The sequence below is a fragment of the Ictalurus punctatus genome, chromosome 7, assembly GCF_001660625.3.
Source record: "Ictalurus punctatus breed USDA103 chromosome 7, Coco_2.0, whole genome shotgun sequence".
Classification (NCBI taxonomy): Eukaryota; Metazoa; Chordata; class Actinopteri; order Siluriformes; family Ictaluridae; genus Ictalurus; species Ictalurus punctatus.
This window is the reverse complement of record NC_030422.2, coordinates 30,315,100-30,330,324: the sequence shown is the minus strand read 5'-3', so window position 1 is coordinate 30,330,324 and position 15,225 is coordinate 30,315,100. Positions and strand designations below refer to the sequence as shown.

Here is a 15,225-nt window from a genome sequence, read left to right as displayed (position 1 = left end):
ACGGTGTACTGAGCTATTATTATTATTATTATTATTATTATTATTATTATTATATGCATACAGTCTGAAGCCTTTCAACCAACGGGATCACAATCAGGTGTGAGTGAGCGCCCTGTCTTATTTAAAGAACAGGGATCTATCAAAGTCTGATCTCTTTTTTCTGGTAATTTTTCTGGTAAAGTATTTTGGCATGAGCAAGAGAGACTTCTGAAAACCTAAGAAAAATAGTTGTTGTTGCTCACCTGGCTAGAAAATGTTACATCCAGGTCCCCAGCGCAAAGCAGCACTTCAGTTTGTATTTTATTACACAATTGAGGGATTAGTGAGCTAATCAAGACCAGTGTCTGTATATTCCACATCTGTGTGGTAAGACAGTAGTGCTAACACTGTTCAAACGGCATTATCTACATTGCAAAACAAGACTCACAGTAATGATTCTCAGTGTTATTCCTGTATTTTTATTGTTATTACTGTTACACTTGTTAAAGAATCAGGAACTCCTAGCACTCTTGCTATATTTATTGATGAGACAGGTTTTGATTATTTACAACAACAAAAAAAAAAAAAATTCCAAATCAAGCATTTTTTCAGCTGGATAAAGTACTGTGCTGCAATATATCCTACAGGAACTCCTGATGTGAGTTTAATGTGACAGAAACACCTATGATGCAACTTATGGAGAGATTTGGTGCCGTGTCTTCTGCATGTTGTAGTCACAATTCCTAGATCCCAATCTTGTTAAAATCGAATGACTAATACCCAGGTGTTCTGTACTTTTACTTTACCTGTATTCTTTGACAGGGGGGCAGGAGCTCAGGCGAGGGGGGAAAAGGCACCCCTCTCATTATTATGCTGGAATTGGTAAATCAGCTGAATCATTGTTGTGCATCAGTGACAGAAATTAACTTTTACATTAAGGGGTGATATTTACCCCCTTAAATTTATTTCCGGGGCATTTTTTTTTTTATTATTTTTTTTAAACCTTTATAGGGTAAGGCTATCAAGTTTTTTTTCTAACCTTATTAAATGTATGTGTCACCTTCCATGTCAAACTCTTAAATTTAATCAATGAGTCTGTTTAGAATAATAAGACACTATAGGGCTGTTATCAATGAAGTGAAATCAATATCAACAAAATCCATCTTTGCACGGGAGAGGTACGGCACAGGATCTGCATCTGAAGTGGCGGTTAGATGTATTTACACAGACTGTTTAATGCAGCTCAGAGGTGGCATGAATGCATCTAAAAATATATAACTGTTCTGCTTTGTTTGGAGCTATTTACATTGGTGAAATAAAACAAAAACAGTTCAAATTGACAATATTATGTCCAAAAATTGTCACTTAATATTAACTTATTATTTATTGATGTCACGGATCGTGACGGAGCGAAGATAGGACGGATGCAAGTGCAGTATGAACAGTTGTTTATTTTTAAGAGACAGGCAGACAAATCCAAAACAGGCGAAGGTCAGGCGATCGGCAAACAGGCATACACAGGGTTAAACATGAATCAAGGTCGTGGTCACGGAAAACAGGCTCAGAAAACAGAATTTTCACCTTTACACTTCTGACTGTGAGGTCTGTAGCTCTGTGGAGGGAGTAGGACATAGTCTTCATCACTTCAGAATGGACGCTCAACCTCTGTACCCCTGACAAGGGACAGAATGTGTTTGCTTTTTTGTTTTTTAGTTCTGCAACATAAAACATTGAGGCCTGCTGTCCATGAGTACTGAGTAAGAACAATCAGTCAGACAAATCCCTCCCAAATTTTCTTTGAAAAATACAAGTAACACTTTAATGAGTCATGGAGACCAAAGCAGGAGAGTACGAGTGATGTTTATTTGTTTATTTATTTATTTGAAGTATTTTTCTACTGTCACACACTGTCATGATATTATGCACTGCACTGCTGCCACATGATTGGCTGATTGGATAACTGTATGAATGAACAAGTGTTCCTAATAAAGTGGACAGTGAGTGTATTTTTAAAGTAATTTTAATAAACACTACGTATGGGATTGTCGTCATTTCACGTAATGTATTGTACGGTTTACATGTAAAATATTATAATCGTATCATTATACTTTGCTATCTGAAGAACGTTATCTGTATCTGTTATTAACCGCTCTCGCTTTCCTTCACCCTTTACCACTACTCTTTGGGTTGCCAGATCTGTGATTTTCCCAAGGCTTTGAGAAGCTGGGTCCAGGTTGATTTAATTTTTTTGTCTGGGTTTTGAAAGCCAGACTGGTTGGTAAGTTGGAGGTTTTTTTGTGTCTGTACTAAATGTGCAAGAAAATAAAATAGTGGGCACATTATCTATAAAAACGTGCTTGTGTCACTGAAGTGTTTTCCAAAGTCATTTCTCATCCCTTGATAAAAGCATTGATTAAGAAAACAGGATTTTAAAGAGTAAAGTATTTGAAATAGGGTTGAAGTAGTCGACTATTTGTTTAGTTTAAAATGGAAAATAAGTCGGTTCTCTCAAACAGACCTGGCAACTCTACTCTTATTTTACCGGAAACGAAAGTCAAACTAATCTGTATCTGTTCAGTCCGAGGGCGGATCTGTTTCATATCGTTTCCCCTTTTCTTCAGACACACCTGTTTTCCACACGGCTTTTACAGACTGAACCAGGAAGTGTGAGCTGCTGTAAGTGACTGTGTGAGTTTATTTCTCAGTAAAATGGCAGAAGCGAATATTTTAGGACTTCAGGATCAGTTCAGCTGTCCAATCTGTCTGGATCTACTTAAGGATCCAGTAGCTATTTCATGTGGACACACTTTCTGTATGGTGTGTATTAATGGCTGCTGGGATCAGGAGGATCAGAAGGGAGTCTATAGCTGTCCTCAGTGTAGACAAACCTTCACTCCAAGACCTGTTGTGAGTAAAAACACTGTTCTGGCTGAAGTAGTGGAGACACTGAAGAAGACGGGACTCCAAGCTACACGTCCTGCTCACTGTTCAGCTGGACCTGAAGATGTGGAGTGTGATTCCTGCACTGGGAGAAAATCCAAAGCCATCAAGTCCTGTCTGGTGTGTCTGGCCTCTTTCTGTGAAACTCACCTCCAGCCTCACTATGAATCTCCTGCCTTTAAGAAGCACAAGCTGGTGGAAGCCTCCAGACGACTCCAGGAGCAGATCTGCTCTCAGCATGACAAACTGCTGGAGGTTTACTGTCGCACTGAGCAGCAGTGTATCTGCATGTTGTGTATATTAGATAAACATAAAAGACATGATACAGTATCAGCTGCAGCAGGACGAGTTGAGAAACAGGTAACAATATCTTACAGCTGTCTTTCACAACCACTCAAAGACACAAACCTTTTTTTATTTTTTAAAATTCATTAGTAAATAAATTTAGCTCGAGTGGAATTGCATTAGTGCAATGCCTGAAATTTCATTGAGCCATTTTCAGAATTTTCTCTTATATTATTCCTTTTACACACGGAGGGTGATTTATGTGCTGTGTTTCTGTGTAGAAGCAGTTGTTAGAGATGCAGGGAAAATTCAAGCAGAGAATCCAGGACAGACAGAAGGAGCTTCAGAAGCTGAGGAATTCTGTGGAGACTCACAAAGTGAGTTTGGAACTGCAAGAGCTGATTCAGGATCACTCAGATGCTCCTTTTTCATCTAGTCACTGTCTCAGTAGCTGTGGTTCCAGTAAAAGAGTTGAATAAATAACGTGTGTGTGTCTCCTAACAGCGCTCTGCACAAACAGCAGTGCATAAAACTGAGAAGTTATTTACTGCTCTGATCAAATCCATTGAGAGAAGATGTTCTGAACTGACAGCACTGATCAGAGCTCCGGAGAAAGCTGCAGTGAGTCGAGCTGAAGAAGTCATGAAGCAACTGGAGCAGGAGATTGCAGAGCTGAAGAGGAGAGACTCTGAGATGGAGGAGCTTTCACACACAGAGGATCCCATCCATTTCCTCCAGGTAACAGCACTGAATGTATATTCACAATATAGTAGCTCCTAATTTAACACTTTTTTACAATTCCTCATTTTAATAAGTTTGGTGTGTAGTACAGTTTTGTCTACGATCAAAGATCATCCTGTGCCACACAACAGCTATGTAATGTAACTGCTATGTATATCCATTCATAGTTTTTGTTTCCTTTTCTATATGTAGAGTTTTCGGTCTGTCTCGACCACTCCTAAATCTGCAGTTGTACCCACCATGAGTCCTCATCTCACTTTTGAGGATGTAGTAAAGTCTGTGTCTAATCTGAGAGAGAAAGTAGAAGAATGCAGTAAAGAGGAGTTTGGGAAAATATTAGCTGGAGGTAAGCACCAGCTCTGAATATTATATTATCTACAAATACATTTCACACAATCAGTTTGGTAGGCATTTGTACAAGAAAATGTACACCAATATTCACCACCAAGTTATTGGAATGGCCAAGTCAAAGGCCCTTTCAGGTGCTGTGGTGGAATCTTGAGAGAGCTGTTCCTAAATAAATGCCCTCAAACATCTATGAGCTGAAGCAATGATGTAAAGAAGAGTGGGCCAGCATTTCTCTAAAACACTGTGAGAGATTGATAAACTCCTACAGAAAACATTTACTTCGTTATTTATTTTTTTTGCTAAAGATGGTCGTACATGTAACTGAATTATAGGGTGTACTTAGTTTTCTCACCTGGTTTCTGAATGTTGGTTCACTTTCTATTTCTTTTTTTTAATGACTACATATTGAAATTGGTTGTGTTTTTTTTTTTTTTGTCATTAGTATTTTTATAGAAGTTGGTGAGGACCACAGAATTGTTATGTAGGCCCTGATAAATAAAAACATAGAATTGAAGGATGATGTACTTTTTCCCCTGACTGTATTGATTATAAATAGAAAAGCCCTGTTCATTTTTTAATTTAACTGCTTTAGCAGGTTAGTGTTATTTTAAAGCGACACCTTGGCCAACAATGAACATTTTCCACCGGAATCAAATCTAATCAATCAGTCCATGCATATTTGGCCTACAATTTGCTTCATTATATGTACACTTAAGTGACAAGCATAATGTAGCTAAGACATACTGTATGCTTATAGCTAACAGTTCATCATGCAAATGGCATAAGTATATTGTTAGGCATTAACCTCAAAAGACATATGTTGGCTTTTTGACACAGATACAAAGGAATAGATTTTTTTCACAATTCTTGTGCAGGTCTAAAACATTTGGAAGAGTATGGAATTTAATGGCACTCAATTCTAAACCTGGAAATTCAGAAACCAAAGTGATGTGTTTAGACTTCTAAATGGCCCTGCAACCTCAGTTTTTCCATGTTCATAAATAGCAGCGTGTCCTACAGTGTCAGCACATATATGTTTAAGATACGGAACAACTCCGAGTGATTTGATGATTTGGTATGATTTAGACATCATAACATTGATGTAGTCTGTGTCATACCAAGCTGGTAACTATAATCTTTTCATTACTAGATGTATCTTGTAGCTCCTGCACAAAACATAAGAAGGGAACCTTAATCATAATCCTTGTCCTGGCTGAGCAACAGTTGAAAATGTTTTATTTTAATGTAATAAAACCTCTACTCATTGGCCTTATTTATAAATAAAGTTCCTGTAACTGTGTTTCCATAGTGAGCTATGTCTGTATGTTTCCTGTTCCTGAACCCCAAAGCAGAGAAGATTTTCTCAAATGTAAGTCACACACGCACACCATGCTAACAGATTCTGTCTGTTGAATTCAGTGTCAGTATTTTTAATTATACATATTCATGCTTATATATATATAATGTGTGTGTGTGTGTGTGTGTGTGTGTGTGTGTGTGTGTGTGTGTGTAATCTTTAGGTGGTAAAGCTACTTTATCACTAAGAAAGCAACACACAAAAACTGATAGACTAGTTGTTTCTGTAATGTTTAAATCTGGAATTTCCTTTTTTTAAATGCAAATGGTTTTTCTTTCCATCAGATTCCTACCAATTGAGACTGAATCCTAACACAGCTAATAAGCTCCTCTGTCTGTCTGAGGAGAACACGTTGGTGACCTGCAGTTCAACACAACAGTCCTATCCTGATCATGCTGAGAGGTTTGACTCTTATCCCCAGGTGTTGTGTACAGAGAGTGTATGTGGACGCTGTTACTGGGAGGTTGAGTGGAGTGGGAATAAAGGGGTTTCTTTAGCAGTCTCATATAAAGACATCAGCAGGAAGGGAAACGGTATTGAGTATAAGTTTGGATTCAATGATCAATCCTGGAGATTGTTTTGCTCTCCAAATAAATTCAGATTCAGTCACAATAACAATAAATTTAGTGTCCCAGTAATACCCAGCTCCTCTAGAATAGGAGTGTATGTGGATCACAGGGCAGGGATTCTGTCCTTCTACAGCGTCTCTGACACAATGAAGCTCCTCCACAGAGTTCGCACCACATTCACTCAGCCTCTTTACCCCGGGTTTGTGGTTCGCTTGGGATCAAAGGTTAAACTATGTCATTTAAAATAGGTCTTTGTGATGCTAGTGGATTTTTGCGTGTGTCTGTTTCTGCATGCAGTTTGATGGGGTTACAGTAAACAACAGTGTACTGCAATAGCAAAAGAAATATACAATTGTGAATAAATAATAAAAAAATCTGATTTGAGACAAGAACTGACATCTAATAAACTAACGTCTTCATAAATTTACACACAGTTTTATAGTGAAAACAAATAACATTGCTACAGATAAAAATGTAAAAAAAAAAAAAAAAAGTAAAACCTTCTCATCAGGCAATTCTGCTCCATTGTAGCATAGTAAGTAAAGTAGAAATGAGTCTTTTTTAAAAAAACAAAACTGTGTTTAAAAACATGAAAGGGTCTCACATTACATTATATTACCTGTGGCAACATAGTAGTTGTAGCTAATAAATTGATCATTTATTGTAATTATGATGATTGTATGGATCGTGATCAGTCTGTAAACCTAAATATACAAACCGCATAATGGTACAATGTTGGTTTAAGGTAGCATGGATTTTTACTATTTCTAATAACTGGATTATCAAATAGATTTCATTAGTTAAAATAATACAAGTTAAAATAAGAAGTTAAAATAAATTTACTCCTCACTGCTCCTCCTACGTACTTACTCCTACTATATTATTATTAATCAATCTTGTTATATTACTTAAATTTGTGATAGTGTGGTGCTTTATTACAGCCAGACAACTGTGTTCAGTGGAGTCATGAGGAAACAAGCTGTACACAGCAAATATAAAGTCTTTATGTTGCTCCTAATAACATTACATCTATTTTACTCTCACACATCAGTATACTTTCTATGTATAAATCATATTTTGAAACATTGTGTAATGCAATATTGTGTCTTTTAACGTTAGTGTGTTGTTTGACCTTCAACATTCCACACTATGTTCATTATGTTTCGCATCATTAAGTCTATCAATGGTAAATTAACATAACTCACAGTACAGGATGTACCAGACACATAATCCTATAAAGTATGTCTGTTTTGAGTTGCAGATTTTGTTGTATAATGCAATGGCATTTTAAGCTGCTGTTGAACTGTGAGCAATAAACTTGACCATGAACACAAACTCAATGCCTTATCCCTGACTCATATATGTACTGAGGATTTGGTCTTGAATGTATTTCTTTTTGGTTGTAATGACTGCAGAGAGTCTTCCCTGGGGCATGTTTTATCAATAAATGTTATTTAAAATGCAGAAATCGTACGGAATAATATTCCGGTTTGAGAACTAGATTATTTCATTTGTTATTATATGTATGTTAGTGTCCAGCAGAGGACAGCACATTATACTACAACACCATCTCTCTGATCATGTTAAAGCCTCCTACACTGTATGAGCGTGGGCTGTTGGGAATAAAATGTAGTGAATTAACGGGTGAAATGGTTTATGTAGAAATTGTGACTGTAAAAAGCACATTCAATACAAATATTAGACTAATGTCATTGTATAAATATAAAAATGCTGAAGCTTAGGGCAAACATCATCATTACCAGGCTGTCACCAGTGAAGTCAGGGAGACTTTGATGCTGCTCCTCAGGTTGAAGAGGGACGGGCAGGGGCTCGGGTACACACTTAATTGAGAATTGATGCCATGGGACAAATGTAAATTAAAACCTAAAACATAAAATAAAAACAAAGTCTTGCACAAAGGGCACTTGTCTAGTCATAGGCCAAAAGGGCAGGTGCTTGAGCACCACCTTAGGACTATCTGTGCACATGCTTGTTCTTTGACCTTTACAGCTTGAATCTGCTCATTAGATTCATCAGGTCTAGTAATCTAATATAAATCAATATACAAAATGTACCAGGATTGCAGATTGTGTTATTTAATGCAATGGCATTAAAGTTGCTGCTGAAATGTACTTTACTATAACTAATAAACTTTAGTATAATTGCAGAATTGATGTCTTATCATTGACTTATTTAAAAAAAAAAAAAAAAAAAAAAAACAAACAAACTTGGAATTCTTTCTTTTTTTCATTGTTATGACTAATTTGACATCCATAAGACATCTAATCAGAACCCTCAAATTATTAAACCTAAGACTTTTGTGGTTACATGAGCATTTTTCACCAGCTTCTGCTTTGAAAATGATTCTGAAGTGCACTTGCAACAGCCAGTATTTTCACCTTTACACTTCTGGCTGTGAGGTCTGTAGCTCTGTGGAGGGAGTAGGACATAGTCTTCATCACTTCAGAATGGACGCTCAACCTCTGTACCCCTGACAAGGGACAGAATGTATATGCTTTTTTGTTTTTTAGTCCTGCAACATAAAACATTGAGGCCTGCTGTCCATGAGTACTGAGGCCAAAGCAGGAGAGTACGAGTGATGTTTATTTGTTTATTTATTTATTTATTTGAATTATTTTTAACACTGTCACATACTGTCCACTTTATAAGGAACACACGTACACCTGTACATTCATGCAGATATCTAATCAGCCAATCATTTGGCAATCGCCTTATTGATGAGAGAGAATGGAGGAAAATGACCAGACTGGTTTGAACTGACAGGAAGTCTACAGTAATTGAAATAATCACTATTTTCTAAACAAACAACAAAAAAAAAATTCTGAAATACTCAGACCAGCCAATCTGGTACCAACAACCATGCCACGGTTAAAGTCACAGAGATCACACTTTTCCCCTATTCTGATATTTGATGTGAATGTTAACGGAAGCTCATGACCTGTATCTGTATAATTTTATGCACTGCACTGCTGCCACATGATTGGCTGATTGGATAACTGTATGAATGAACAAGTGTTCCTAATAAAGTGGACAGTGAGTGTATTTTTAAAGTAATTTTAATAAACACTATGTATGAGATTGTCGTCATTTCAAGTAATGTATTGTACGGTTTGCATGTAAAATATTAAAATCGTATCATTATACTTTGTTATCTGAAGAACGTTATCTGTATCTGTTATTAACCGCTCTCGCTTTCCTTCACCCTTTACCACGACTCTTTGGGTTGCCAGATCTGTGATTGTCCCTAGGCTTTGGGAAGCTGGGGTGAGGTTGATTTAATTTTTTTGTCTGGGTTTTGAAAGCCAGACTGGTTGGTACGTTGGAGGGTTTTTTTGTGTCTGCACTAAATGTGCAAGAAAATAACATAGTAGGCCACATTATCTATAAAAACGTGTTTGTGTCACTGAAGTGTTTTCCAAAGTCATTTCTCACCCTTGATAAAAGCATTGATTAAGAAAACTGTGTGTATGTTGGGTTACTTTATAAATATTGTTGTCTAATACAGGATTTTAAAGAGTAAAATATTTGAAATAGGGTTGAATTTGTTGACTATTAATTTAGTTTAAATGGTGGTTAAGTCGGTTCTCTCAAACAGACCTGGCAACTCTACTCTTATTTTATCGGAAACGAAAGTGAAACTAATCTGTATCTGTTCAGTCCGAGGGCGGATCTGTTTCATACCTTTCTCACCTTTTCTTCAGACACACCTGTTTTCCACACGGCTTTTACAGACTGAACCACGAAGTGTGAGCTGCTGTAAGTGACTGTGTGAGTTTATTTTTCAGTAAAATGGCAGAAGCGAATATTTTAGGACTTCAGGATCAGTTCAGCTGTCCAATCTGTCTGGATCTAATCAAGGATCCAGTAGCTATTTCATGTGGACACACTTTCTGTATGGTGTGTATTAATGGCTGCTGGGATCAGGAGGATCAGAAGGGAGTCTATAGCTGTCCTCAGTGTAGACAAACCTTCACTCCAAGACCTGTTGTGAGTAAAAACACTGTTCTGGCTGAAGTAGTGGAGACACTGAAGAAGACGGGACTCCAAGCTACACGTCCTGCTCACTGTTCAGCTGGACCTGAAGATGTGGAGTGTGATTCCTGCACTGGGAGAAAATCCAAAGCCATCAAGTCCTGTCTGGTGTGTCTGGCCTCTTTCTGTGAAACTCACCTCCAGCCTCACTATGAATCTCCTGCCTTTAAGAAGCACAAGCTGGTGGAAGCCTCCAGACGACTCCAGGAGCAGATCTGCTCTCAGCATGACAAACTGCTGGAGGTTTACTGTCGCACTGATCAGCAGTGTATCTGCATGTTGTGTACCATGGATGAACATAAAGGACATGATACAGTATCAGCTGCAGCAGGACGAGCTGAGAAACAGGTAACAACATCTTACAGCCATCTTCTACAACTAGTAAAGGATAGGAATAAGCTGCTTTCTTATTATAATTTTTATTTTTAAATTCATTTAGCTCGAGTAATATTGCTTCTATATGATTCCAGTGAAATTTTATTATGCAATTTATAGAATTTCTCTCATTTAATTCCTTTAACACACTGAGGGTGAATTATGTGCTGTGGTACTGTTTAGAAGCAGTTGTTGGAGATGCAGGGAAACTCCAAGCAGAGAATCCAGGAGAGAGAGAAGCAGCTTCAGGAACTCATAAAAGCTATGGAGACTCACAAGGTGAGTTTGAAGCTGAAACAGCTGTTTCAGGATCGGATATGCTGCATTTTACTTACCTCGTAAGTGGTAAGTCAGAGCTCAGAATCATGCTTCCATGTGTTCATGATGATTGATCTAAAGTTAACACTTTTAAAGGTAAATGGTGTTACTTTGTTTACTTCTGATGCTGTGCACAGCCATGTTGATTTGGTGTAACACCTTGAACTCCGAGGAACTGATAGTTGAATAGACTACCCCAAGTTCATGAGTGGGGATTTCGAGTCGACGGGGCTTTTTTTTTTTTTTTTTGCCTTTTCTGGTGGTGGTTGAGAAGTAGAGAACAAGTTATGACCTCTAGTTGAAAGCAGCATTAGACTCATGTGTTGCCATGTATTCACTGTCTCCCTGAGTGGAGTTCCTGTAAAATAGCTGATTTAGAAACATCCTCTCCCTGTGTCTCCTAACAGCTCTCTGCACAAGCAGCAGTGCAGGAAACCGAGAGGATCTTTACGGAGCTGATCAAATCTATTGAGAGAAGATGCTCTGAACTGACAGCGCTGATCAGAGCTCAGGAGGAAGCTGCAGTGAGTCGAGCTGAAGAAGTCATGAAGCAACTGGAGCAGGAGATCGCAGAGCTGAAGAGGAGAGATGCTGAAATGGAGGAGCTTTCACACACAGAGGATCCTGTCCAGTTCCTCCAGGTAACAGCACTGTGAAAATCAGAAGAATATTCAGATCAGTGCAGCTCTTCAGAATTTGGGCATGTGGGTCCAATCTTACAATGAAATTTCACCTAAGACAATGTTTCAGGATTCCAGCACTAATACATAGATCACTACAACCAGACCATGAGGGGCCATATTCATATTTAACAACTTAAATTAAAAGGTTGTGTCAATATTTATGCTAGGAACGATTTTCTAATACAAAATCAGATTATGAAGGTCCTTAAGTTGATTTTCTGGATGACTCATAGTTTGGTCACGAGTGTAAAACACTGTCACCTACTGGGAGTTGCAATAAGTGACTGGACAGGACACAAAAAGCTATTTATTTCTTATATTGTGTTCCACAAGTTTATTTGTGCAAATAAGTTAATGTGGCCATGTGATGCTAAATCAAGGTCATGAAATTATAATGAGTCACGTTATCCTTTTAATGAAGGTTAGGATGCAAGTGCAGTTAAAGACTTTTATTAAAGAGAGGCAGGCAGACAAATCCAAATCATGAGACAATAGCGTGGTCAAAAAAAACAGGCAATGGGTCAGGCGATCTACAAACAGGCATAAACTAGGCAAGGCAAGAATCAAGATGAGAAACAAGAACAAGATCAAGGAACATGAAACAAACCGAGGACCAGGGTATAAACGCTTGGTACTGTGACAACACTAATTCTTCACAAAGCGTGAATGCCTAGAAAGTCCTTTTAAACTGTGGTGTGATTGTGCGTGAGATTGTATGCAGGTGTCCGTCATTACAATGAATGAATGTTCTGGGAATTGCAGGCCATGGCGGCCATGTTTGCGGTGCAGGATGGGAAATGTAGTCATTGGTTTGCTGTGATATGACATCATGTGTGCAAGGCATGTGTTATTACACCATGCTGTTCATTTGATAATTTGATTCATCATATTAATAAAATCATTGACAATGGTTTGTTAATTTCTCTCCTAAAAACATACCCAGTAAGAGATGTTCATAATTTCATCCATCTAAAGTTCAGTCCCGATGATAAGCTCTGCCTTCTGTGGCAAATGCAGACTATATGCTTAGTTAAATGATATAATGCCATAATAATGATACAATTTTGCAGTAGAATGTCATTCTGTAGATTCTGAGTGGGCTTATGGTACAATTCATGAATCTAAGGAGAAGTATTGTGGTTATATCAGACAGTCAGACTGGTGCTGGACCTCATACTGTTACTCCATTGACATTTACGTTTATTCATGTAGCAGACGCTTTTATCCAAAGCGACTTACAAATGAGGAAATATAAGGCATTGAGCCATATATTCAGCAACAATATATAAGTTCATGGTCAGCATCACACGCTCTGTTTTTGCCAAAGTCTGCTCCCTGCCAAACGGACAAATCGTGTACACCTGTCTGAGTGCTGTGTTCAAAGTTCAAAGTTACCTCTGAGGTGAACTCTGGATACAGCACAAAACTGGCTGTTGCAATGAAGCTTTTTTCCAGTTCTGTCTAGGGTCAAGTATGTAATGGCATGCTGTTTCTTATTATCTATTTTTATTTTAATATAGAACTACCTACTCTCTCTATCACAGTTTAGAAGCAGTATTCTGTGTGACGTGTCTGTTATCTTAACCAAATTCACCCAGTTTCTGGTTCCCTTTTTTTGTAGAGTTTTCAGTCTGTCGCAACCCCAACTGGATCTTCAAACTTGCCCACCATCATGTTCAGCTCTACTCTAACTTTTGAGGTTGTAATAACATCTGTGTCTCAGCTGAGAGAGAATGTTGAAGAGTGCTGTAACGCTGAGTTTGTGAAGATTCCAAGTGGAGGTAAGCTGTAATGTTAAATTGTCTTAAAATACAGTTTGTTAGACATTCGTGAAAATAAAAATGAAAAATCCATCAATATTTAATAAACATTTAAACACATCAGAATGGCACTTGCACAAAATATAACTGTGTCTCTTAATAAAATTGCTGTAAAGTTTGTGAAATATTGGGAAAGTTTGTCCTTAAAAAGTCTAAAATCTAATACTCGGAATTTTAGGCCTTAAAATGCCTTTAAATGTCTCAAATATGTAAAATGTCTTAAATACTTAAATACATATTTTTATAGGTCTTAAAATGTGTTTGGTTTATGAAGTTAACATTAATTTTACAAAGTTCTAAAAGTTTTTTGGGGGAAAAATTTGTATTGTTTACGCGGTTACAAAATGGAACCAATAACAATTCATGCAAACTGTGCAGCCTGGTAAGAATTTATCGGCGCATGCTCAGTGTGTCATGATGTGGTGTGTGGGCTAACGGGGTGCTGCCTCACATAAAAAAATGGCTACTTCTAGAAGTAATCATTTAAAATTGTTTCCGTTAAAATTACTTCCATCTAATATGGGTAAGGTCAAGTTCAACAAGATCTGGCTCGAGAACAGTGTATTTGTGCTTGGGTGAAGCATGTTGAAAATGACAAATTTAAAGCCCGCTGCATTGTGCAAGAAAACTTTCAAATTAGGAACTTTGGGTATAAAGGCCTTAGAGTTGCATAGGAAGTCAGAAAAACATAAAGCTACTGTTAAAAGCCACCAGCAAACACCTGCCATCACCCAATATTGTTCTGAATCAACATCGGGAGTATCACCAAAGTCCAGTCCCAATGTGACCCATTCTGCACTAACAGTGTTAATTCCTGCAACTTTGGTAAGTGACTGGAATGAAAGAAAGAAGACAAGTGGAAATGTGAATTTGAAACAAGTTCATATTTATTGCAAATGAAGAGTAACAAATATTTAAAATCCAATGCAACAAACAATCATTAAAAACTCACTGTAGCTTTACTATGGTCTATAACAATATTAGGTAGTTCAGTGGTACCCCCAACCTACCTGTGGAGAGGTCCAACACCAATGTGCTAGGGACAAATTAGGAATTCATACCTACTCAACTTTGTGATATACAGACCAATACCAAATTCCAGTTCTCACTCCATCACACCATATTCTGACCACAGCAACATATGAAATCACACAGTACTGTTGTCCAAGGCACTGCAGAATGTATCCCTCCACATTAGCTAGGGCACTGACTGGGTGATGTTCCTGGAGCAACCAAACAATAATTACAGATTTGACCATTCCAATTGGGAAAAGTCAAACAGCCAGAGAGAGAGATAGTTTGTATATTTTGTAAGCTACCTAAAATCACTAATTGGATGTGACAGGTCTAGGTCATCATCAAATCTAATTATGTTGGCAGGTCAAAGGTCATCACCAACCGTGATTTTCTAATTAGCTGTCGTAAATGGTCATCACCAACTGTCATGTTCTTAACAGCTGTCGTTAACGGTCATCATCTTCAATCCTAATTATGTTGAGAGTTGTATATCAAAGATAATATTACATACATTTTGCACTTATGGTCTGCACTTAGATCAAGCAATCCTATTATGTTGAGAGAATCACGCCAAATATAATATTATATATGGTTTACACTTATGTCATCACCAGCCGTCATTTTCTTAAAAGGTCTGCACTTAGAATAAAAATCATATTATGTTGAGACATGTGCTGGAATAAAGTTGGCTTGACGTTGGACGTTCGATATTCGCGGATATGCGGAAATTTAGGGACCGT

The 15,225-nt window shown here is 37.6% G+C and overlaps 2 protein-coding genes across 3 annotated transcripts in view; both read left to right on the top strand.

The window, feature by feature from the left end:
• The first annotated feature begins 2,557 nt into the window (after window positions 1-2,557).
• Window positions 2,558-7,559, top strand: LOC108268255 (E3 ubiquitin/ISG15 ligase TRIM25). Its single transcript, XM_053681639.1, has 6 exons — window positions 2,558-3,279; window positions 3,486-3,581; window positions 3,709-3,942; window positions 4,138-4,291; window positions 5,603-5,662; window positions 5,935-7,559. The coding sequence occupies exons 1-6, from the start codon at window positions 2,689-2,691 to the stop codon at window positions 6,465-6,467; spliced, it is 1,668 nt and encodes a 555-aa protein (XP_053537614.1). The 5' UTR covers window positions 2,558-2,688; the 3' UTR covers window positions 6,468-7,559.
• Window positions 7,560-9,879: 2,320 nt separating this feature from the next.
• Window positions 9,880-15,225, top strand: part of LOC128633053 (E3 ubiquitin/ISG15 ligase TRIM25) — an 11,373-nt gene continuing 6,027 nt past the window's right edge. The window contains exons 1-4 of one of the 2 annotated variants that reach the window (XR_008396730.1): window positions 9,880-10,620; window positions 10,831-10,926; window positions 11,373-11,606; window positions 13,270-13,429. Coding sequence is in view for 1 of the 2 variants with exons in the window: in XM_053681638.1 (XP_053537613.1) it covers window positions 10,030-10,620; window positions 10,831-10,926; window positions 11,373-11,606; window positions 13,270-13,429 (1,081 nt within the window). In the remaining variant the exon portion in view is untranslated. The remainder of the gene's footprint in view (window positions 10,621-10,830; window positions 10,927-11,372; window positions 11,607-13,269; window positions 13,430-15,225) is intronic. The other variant, XM_053681638.1, reaches the window with a different exon arrangement.

Excerpts from the sequence above, each read along its gene's own strand:
- LOC108268255 (XM_053681639.1), top strand. The coding sequence starts at position 2,689 with ATGGCAGAAGCGAATATTTTAGGACTTCAGGATCAGTTCAGCTGTCCA. Across the intron at positions 4,292-5,602 it reads TGGGAAAATATTAGCTGGAG|TGAGCTATGTCTGTATGTTT; the intron begins GTAAGCACCAGC and ends GTGTTTCCATAG. Across the intron at positions 5,663-5,934 it reads CAGAGAAGATTTTCTCAAAT|ATTCCTACCAATTGAGACTG; the intron begins GTAAGTCACACA and ends TCTTTCCATCAG.